At 56.2% G+C, this 8,161-nt stretch overlaps 3 protein-coding genes across 3 annotated transcripts; 1 reads left to right on the plus strand and 2 right to left on the minus strand.

The window, feature by feature from the left end:
- Positions 1-1,447: 1,447 nt before the first annotated feature.
- Positions 1,448-2,490, minus strand: PUNSTDRAFT_18604 (DDE-domain-containing protein; the record flags this gene model as incomplete). The annotated part of the gene is made up of 3 exons (XM_007381602.1): positions 1,448-1,778; positions 1,837-2,214; positions 2,270-2,490. Coding segments are annotated over 3 exons (930 nt in total), but the record flags the coding sequence as incomplete, so codon positions are not given.
- A 1,021-nt stretch (positions 2,491-3,511) lies between these two features.
- On the plus strand, positions 3,512-6,456 carry PUNSTDRAFT_119240 (alpha/beta-hydrolase; the record flags this gene model as incomplete). The annotated part of the gene is made up of 5 exons (XM_007381603.1): positions 3,512-3,680; positions 3,765-5,082; positions 5,136-5,614; positions 5,675-6,342; positions 6,408-6,456. The coding sequence occupies exons 1-5, from the start codon at positions 3,579-3,581 to the stop codon at positions 6,454-6,456; spliced, it is 2,616 nt and encodes an 871-aa protein (XP_007381665.1). The 5' UTR covers positions 3,512-3,578.
- Positions 6,457-7,805: 1,349 nt separating this feature from the next.
- Positions 7,806-8,005, minus strand: PUNSTDRAFT_132259 (uncharacterized protein; the record flags this gene model as incomplete). Its single annotated transcript, XM_007381604.1, has 2 exons — positions 7,806-7,814; positions 7,862-8,005. 2 exons carry the CDS (start codon positions 8,003-8,005, stop codon positions 7,806-7,808), a joined length of 153 nt encoding a protein of 50 aa, XP_007381666.1.
- Between the last annotated feature and the right edge of the window lie 156 nt (positions 8,006-8,161).

Genomic DNA, 8,161 nt, shown 5'->3' on the forward strand with positions numbered 1-8,161 from the left:
ACTGAGGATCATATATTAGGGAATTATCGCTCTTGCCTTCAGATCCAGAAGTTCATCACGATCGGGGTAAGTTTGTCGTATTTTCGTTGGAGAGCTATAAGGAAAAGCGCGTTTGAGTTGTCAGTGAAAGCAACACCTGACATAGTGGATAGTGGAGAGCTGCCAATGATGGGGAGGAGAGAGACCAAAAGCTTGGGGCCAAGGACGGCGTTGGTAGAAAGTCCGGCGATGGCTGTAGAGAAGCCGTCGACCGCGTTGTTTGCAATCAGAAAGCCCGAAACTCATCAAGAAGCCCTATAGCTGGGGTGAGGCTATACGGTCTGGGCACTGTCGGCCCACGTTTCCTTGTAGCTGATTCCTGCCAGCGAAAGGACCACAAAAAGCTGAGGTACGACGCTTGCACACCAAAGGCACCTAAAGGAGAAAGTGTGGCCAGCCCCAAAAAAGCAGTTGAATACTAGGAGCTGTGTGACTGGAGCACTGAGCATGTAAACACAGTCAATGCACGTCCGAGCTATTGTCGTAGAAGACTAAGAAGATGACCAGGCGGCAGGCCACGAGAATACAGTCAAACACCTGATAACGCATAACGTGGTTCCGCGCGTCGAGGCTATGCATTATGAGATTTATGCATTAGCGTATATTAGGAATATTCATCTATTTATGGGGCCCACATATCGTCAAGAGTCATCTGGTTTGTCTCTGCAGAAAGCTGATCTCGTGTTACCTGTGCCCAAAGCTTACGCAGCTGTCCACAAAGCTCAGGTTTGTCATACTGTATACAGACGGCCTCCAACCGCGCGCACAGTAGTTTGACCTCATCCGGAGACTCGCCCGGGGGAGGTTTGTCATCGTCGTCATCCTCAGGCTCCGAGTCCGACTCCTGCGTAGGGTGAAGCTCGGACTGAAGCTCCTCAAGAATGTCGGCATCTCCACGCGGGTAAGTGAAGATGGTTTGACCAACTTCGAGTTCTTCTGGAGGATTAAGGACCTCGTCGAGGGACATGTGCTCGCCGTGGACTCGATTTTGCCTTCGGAGCTCGGAGATCGCTTGGGCAAGCTCCCTTTCAATGGTGGTCTGCTGGACGGGGGCAGGTATGCTGCCGTCTTCGTTCTCGAGGTCCGATGTTGCGGTTTTGGATCCCGATGCAAAGCCGGGCAATGCTGATGCTTCCCGTTCCCCAGTACGAAGCTGATCGATGGCCGCAAGTGCAGCTACGATATCTCCCTCTGCATCCATCACCGCCTTCAGAGCGGGCTCCCAGGCAGCCGGCGCGTATGATTCGCCGAACAAAGTCTGGAGCTCGGTTTTGGCTTGGGGGAGTGTCATGTTGGAGATTGCAAACCGTGCAACGATATCCCAAGCGGCATCAGATGCCGGGGTGTTCTTCTTGGGGATGCGGAGCTTGATGGGAGGAAGAGGAGCGCGCTGAATCTTTGTGTGATCCCAGCAGTGAGCAATAGTCTCCGGACTGACGTCCTCCCAAGCCTTTAGAGCCATGTGCATAACCTCCCGAAGATTGATCTTGAATATGTTGGCTTCCCCCGCGTCATCGAGATCTAAAGCCCGGATACAGAAAGCTATTCGGTAGTGAGCCTTGACACAGCGGATGACGCCGGCATCCAGCGGTTGTACGGCGGCAGTGAGGTTGGGTGTGAAGAATTCGATCTCGATGTTTGTTGGGATGTAATCAATGGCATGACCCGAGAAGTTGTCGATGAGGAGAATGATGTGACGGCCCTGGGAGCGCATATCGAGGTCAAAGTCCTTGATCCATCTGCGCTCGCAAGTCAGCTCCTTTGAGTGCCGGACCTGATAAGAAACGAATCACATACTCCTCGAATAGCGCAGAAGTCATCCAAGAAGACTTGTTGTTCCGGTAATAGAACCCATAGGTGCCCGGTGGCCGCTTGAAGCAGCGCGGTTTCTTCGACTTTCCAATAAACATGATTGGACGCTTTTCGGATCCGGTTGAATTACAGGCAAAGAGCAGCGTGATGCGGAACCTTTCCTTCTTCTTGCCACTCATCTGTGCCGTGGCCAGCCCACGGTCAGGAGGTGCATATGCGAACAAGCCTGTCTCATCAGCATTGAACCGGTCTTCTGGCCTGTACCGTGCAAGCTTCTCCCGCACACGAACTCTCTCCGCCTCAACCATCTCAGGATCAAGTGATCCCGCCTCTCCGTGTCTGACATGCTCCCTGATGCCATAGCTGAAGTACAACATCAATTTGAGCATAATCATCAATTTCTCTGAAGAGCACTCACGCTTTTTTGAAGGAATTGATCCATCCATGTCCATGAAGGCATTCCGATTCCGGAACATTGAGGTGCTTCTCGAAACGGGCACGCTTCTCCATCAGCATTGCGCCGGAATAGATTTCTCCCCTTTCTTCCATGCTTTTGATCCACTTGTACAGGGCTTTTTCAACGTCGGGGCGTGTCACGACGCGTGGGCGTGATGTTGCTAAAGCTCCTGGGAATGAATCTGCTCGTTCCTCCAATTGCGGACAGTTCTTCAGCTTTTGAGACAAGGTGCACTGGGAGAATTGAAGAGCTCCATCCCTTTTCTTTGAGAAATAATCTACAATCTCCTCTTGGGAGAGTGTTTTGTGGTCGTCAACATATCGGAAGACAACTTTCCAGTCGGCCAGCGTAAGGTTCTTCCTACGAGTCTTTGCAGGAGTTGCTGCTGAAGTGATGTTGCCCTGCGGCTTGGCTTTCTTGTCCTTTTTGTCATAGGGCACAGGTCTGTCACGCACTTTATGAACAGCTTCTCGAGGCATCGTAAAAAAAAAGGTGAACGCAGGCATGCCACATTACGGGTTAACGACCGACGGATTGTGCGGGCAGTGGTGAGAAATACTGACTAAGATTACTATAATTAGTTATACCTTCTCACGTGTGCTCTCCACTTATGCATAAATCCGACGTCAACCCTATGCATTATGCATTTATGCAGTATCCCCCTAGCTCCCCGCAAACCACGGTGGTTCGAGCCGAAACCCTATGCATTATGAGAATTATGCATTATGTGGCTATGCATTATGAGGTGTTCGACTGTACAGGGCCATTGCTTGATTCGGCGGCAGAGGAAATGAAGAACACCCACCTTGCTTTCAGGATAATTACCGCACTGGACTGTTTCTTAGTGTAAGGAATACATAGAAATATCAACGCGAATCGTGCAGGAAGTAAACTCGAGTGGTAGGTAGCTTTTTCAAGCCCAAGCAGGGATGACCTTGAAGCCGGAGTCGTCACCGGTGCCGAATCCAATGAGCACGTGATGCGAGCCGGCAGAAAACACGCGCTACATACTTCCTCGAAAGACGCGCTGCAGCTCAAGCCGGTGGGCATCCGACCAGTCCACCTTTACCGAAACTTCATCACGCTCAACACTCCGAATACTTGGGAAACTCACGATAACTGTATTTCTTGTCTTAAACTGCCTTGCTGAGAACGATTTGTCACCGCGGGCCACCCGTCGGCGAAGATAGACACGATTTAACGAACTCGATACGACAAAGAACGGGACACCGACGAACTTGCGCAGGAAACTGCCTATAACTGTATCGCCATGGCGCAGAAGTGGGATGTGCTCAGCCGGCGTGGCATTGACCTCGCCGCGAGCGCTGCATCCGTAGGCTTCACCGCCGCGAAGTATGGCACGCAACTCGGCGTAAGTCCTTATCGTGTATTCTGCGATCGAACGTAGCTCTGACATGCTCACTTGTCCCGTTGACCCTGTCATTTCCTTTCGTAGTTCTCAGTGACTCGCACAGTAGCCACCACCGCCGCCTCCCTCACCGGCGGCGCGCTCGACCTCGTCCTCTTCGCGGGCACGCCCTCCGCAGGCCCCGCGCTCTCCTCCGCATTAGACTCTGCCCTTGGATTCGCCGAAAGCCTCGCACTCCTCCCAATCCTCATTGGCGAGAGCGTCACCTCGACCTCTCTCGTCGCCGCACACTCATCCGTGAACGTCCTCGCCGCGCTCTTCCCCGGCTCAGACGAGGCGAGCTTCAGCCTCGCGAGCTTTGTGACGCTCGTCAGGCGGCACTGGGCGGCGGAGGACGCGAAAAATATGCACCTGCCTGAGGAATCGTACGGCATGGGCGAGGTCGCGGCTGCGCTCGTCGCGTGGGGCGCGCTCCAGGGCGTCACGGCCGAGTGGGCGGAGAAACGCTGGATGAGCGCGATGCGCGAGATCCACGTGGCCAACGAGCCCCACAACGACGAGTTTAAGCGGGAGCGGCGGGAGTCGAGGATCCGCGTCAACTCGAACGCGAGGATGCCGGGTAGCGCGGGGCACCTCATCACCGCCGACATCGGGGATGCGCCGACGAGCGACGGGGAAGAGTCGCCCGGGTATATGCCGGGAGGTATGCCAGCGCCGTTCCGCATGCCCGTTCGGGTCGCATCGGGCCCGCACGTCCGCTTCTCTGGAGTGCCGCCGTCGCCGACGACGCCTTCGTCGAGTTCTGCGCCGAGCGACGTATCATGGACTACTACCGATGAGCCCCACCCGATGCCATCCCCGCGCCGCATGACCAACGACGAGCTCAAGTCGACCCTCCGCCGATTGTCCAAGCTCGTCCTCGCCGGGTATGGCGGCGCATCTCTGCTTTTCTTCGGTGTTTCGCCCGTCCCTCCGGCCCCTTCGTCAAGTGCTAGCACGAGCACCGCCCTAACTCGAACGCCGATCACGGCCGGGCCACGCTTGGACCCCTCATCCACGCGCGAAGAAGCCGACTTGGCCAGCGCGCTGGAAGCAAGCGAAGCCGAAGCCCGCGGATCCTCCCAGCATGCGTCGAACTCGGGCGCAACGGCCGGGCAGAACCCGTACTCGTGGTGGAACATCCTTCTTGGTCGACACGATCACGATATCTTTCGCGCATACGCCGATGCGCCCATCGAGCGCGCTCAGCAAGATATCCGCGACGCGAACGCCAGCGCCGGCACGAATGGAGAGGGTAGGGAGAGGAGCAGGACGATGTCGGTGGTGGCGGGCCAGGAACGGCTGATCCCGAGGTTCTGGGTGCTGAAGGACCATGCGAGAAAACAGGTTGTCCTGGTTATCCGAGGTAGGCCATCATATCCATCGTATTGAATGTATTACTCATCGTTGGTTGATTAGGGACCATGTCGCTCAATGAGCTGGCGGTCGACCTCACATGCGAGCCTGACGACTTCGTCCCCGCGTCCTCGGACGACTCGGACGCGGTGAAACGTCCTAGGAAGCCACAAGCCGCTCATCCAGAAGCCTCTGGCAGTCAAGATACAGATCAAGACGACGCGTCAGGCGAGATGCCGGGGTTCTTGGCCTCGCCTTCTCGGCCGCAACGGACGCAAACGATCCCCGTCCCAACCGAGTTCTCCGCGCCCAAGCCACGCCTCAGAAAAGCGCGTTCTGCCACTCTACCCACGCCTTCCGTTCTGCACGAGCCCAAGAAGTACAAAGTGCACGGCGGGATGCTGCGCATGATGCGTGCGATGGGCAGACACGGCAAACCGGTACACGTCGCCGTACGCGATGCGTTGCGGAAGAACAAGGGGTACGAGCTCGTGCTGTGCGGGCACAGTCTCGGCGCCGGCGTCGCTGCGCTTCTCGGTCTCGTAAGTTTTTCACACCTCTGCCTTCCGCGATCGAATCGTTAACTAAACGCGCGCGCGTAGTCCTGGGCAGACCCGAAGACTTGCCTCACAGTCCGCTCGAGCGGCCTCCCGGTCGGGAGAAGGGTGTCGGTCTACTGCTTCGCGCCGCCGTGCTTGACGGACGAGGCGCTCACGGTGCTCGCTGCGGACATGGTCACGTCCTTCGTGTACTCGCACGACGTGGTATCCAGGCTGTCGTTAGGCTCGATCTGCGACATCCGGAACGCGGCGATGTGGTTGTGCGATGCGCAGAGTCGCGCTTCGTCCTCCAAGAAGGGTCGGGGGAAAGGGCACGAGCAAACAAACAACGTCGGGCAGAGGGACACGAAGGGAAAGGGCAGGGAGAAAGAAGCGGGGAGTCTCGCGCCGGAGGTGAAGGAGAGCATGGGCGAGGGCTACAAGCGCGTCACGAAGCGTGCGCTCAGATTCCGCGCGGGCATAGGCAGCGCCGAGGACGCGGACTGGTTCCTAGCGATCCGGAAGACGCTCGAGGCGAACATGCAGCACGCAGACCTGTTTCCGCCCGGGCGAACCTGGTGGGCTATCCGGGACGGGGACCTCCACCCGAGCAATCGCTCAACGTCGCCGGCCGGGACGGGACAACATGCTGGGGAGAAAGTCCGGCTTTTCGAAGTGTTGGATGCGAGGAAGGTGTTTGGGCAAATTGTATTTGCCAAGGACATGCTCAGGTACGTCCATGCGGAACGATGTGATCTGATACGTCCTGAAAGCGCGTTCTGTGTCATCTTCACAGCTCGCACCTACCTCATCAGTACGACAGGGTGCTACACGAATTGTTGTAAGATTATCGGTCCGCAAAGGTGTGCGATAGATTTTAGACCCATAGACTCATAGACATTATGCGCCATTTTCCTCGTTATCGGCTCATCCATCTGTAGACTCGTCATTCTCCGTACTGTAGTGTTTGGGAACTGTATCATACCTACTCTGGAATCATATTCGCGAACTGCGCCCGAAGAAGTAGCAACTTATCGATCGAGGACCCCCCTGTTCGCGCTTGTGCGCCCACGGGATGAGTGGGTCGTTCGGGGTACACACTCCTGTATGTCGGATACCGCCTGAGCGCATGCGGCCGGTGGCTGCTTGGCCGCATGCATCGACCAGCGCGGGGAGGTGCACGACGTTGGAGTATGGCTCACTCCCGGCGAGAATGTAAAGACGCAACTCGTGTGTCAGCTCTGGTCTTTTGCGGCCGGTTTTCGCTGGAGAGCAAACGTCGAGTGGAGGCTCGCTTTCTGCAAGCTTGGGGCATTGGGCTCGATGGTCGTTACTCTCTCCGCCATTTCCACCGGTTGTCAAACCCGCTTACGCTTTCCTCTCGCTAGCTTGGGTCACTCATCTGCAGATCGTCGTGCCAGCGTGCACCGAGTTGCACATTGTGCACGTCACCCTCCTGTGCGTGAACCTTGACTGTGGGCTCGTGGACCATCCTTCCCGCGGATGCGCGACGGAAGTTCATGGCCCGGGCCAGCGCGAACGACGTCTTCGAGGGCGTCTACATCGATGTCTCCGAGTCCACCTACTTCCTTACCCAGTCTCAGGTGAAGCTTATCTTGCCCCCAACTTTGACCGACTCTCCGGCGCCTCTCGGCGCCCAGCACGCCTTAGTCCGCGATAGCAATCCGGGTACCGCCTCCGTAGGTCCACCTCCTTTCCCGTCCCCATCCGCGTCGGTTGCCCACACCAAACGAGCTCGGTCTACTACCCCTCGCCACTACGTACCGCGCTCCTGCACGTCTCGCCTACCCGCACGAGCATGTTTCGCCTGCCCAATGCCCATGCAATATTCCGGCTTGCCCCTCATTCGTTCTATCCTGTCGCCTTTTGATCTTGCCTCCTGTTTTCCTCCATTCTGGTCTGGGTCTCGTGTCCGTGCTGTCTGCCCTGCTTGTCCACATACCTGGAAACCGCCACACACGAAATAGAGAGGAGAAGCAGAAGTTGTCTGCTCACGTACGACCCCCTTGTAATACTGGCGCACCGGTCATCCCCGAGACACGCTTAGGCAACAGATCGAACAGAGTGGAATTAAGATGTGGAGCAATGTCGTGCTAGATAACAAGGGGCATTAGAGGACTACGCAGTTTCATGTGATCCTACGCCATCAGTTGGTTGATCGGAACCTTTTGCATCAGGGGCCCTACAGAGCAGATGAGCAATGAAATCCTGCAAGAGTGAGACTCTTACCGCAGTGTTCTGCATCTCAAGCAGGAGTTTCGAACAATACTCTGTGTTACCCTTCTCTCCAATCTCCTCCAGCAGCGATCGAGCGGCCTCGATGTTTTCGACGGCCTCAGTGAAGTTTTGTGAATCACGGTCAAGCAGGCCCATGGAAATACGACACCACGCAATCTCGTAGCGATCTCCAATGTCTGTAGCAAGTTGGAGGGCATTGTTAATATTACTTCTGGCCGCATGATATTGGTGATTGATTCTGTAGATGTCGCCCAAGCTTTGCTGGCATTGCGCTGCCCCGAGCCGGTCTCC

Source organism: Punctularia strigosozonata (genome assembly GCF_000264995.1).
Source record: "Punctularia strigosozonata HHB-11173 SS5 unplaced genomic scaffold PUNSTscaffold_4, whole genome shotgun sequence".
NCBI classification, from domain to species: Eukaryota; Fungi; Basidiomycota; class Agaricomycetes; order Corticiales; family Punctulariaceae; genus Punctularia; species Punctularia strigosozonata.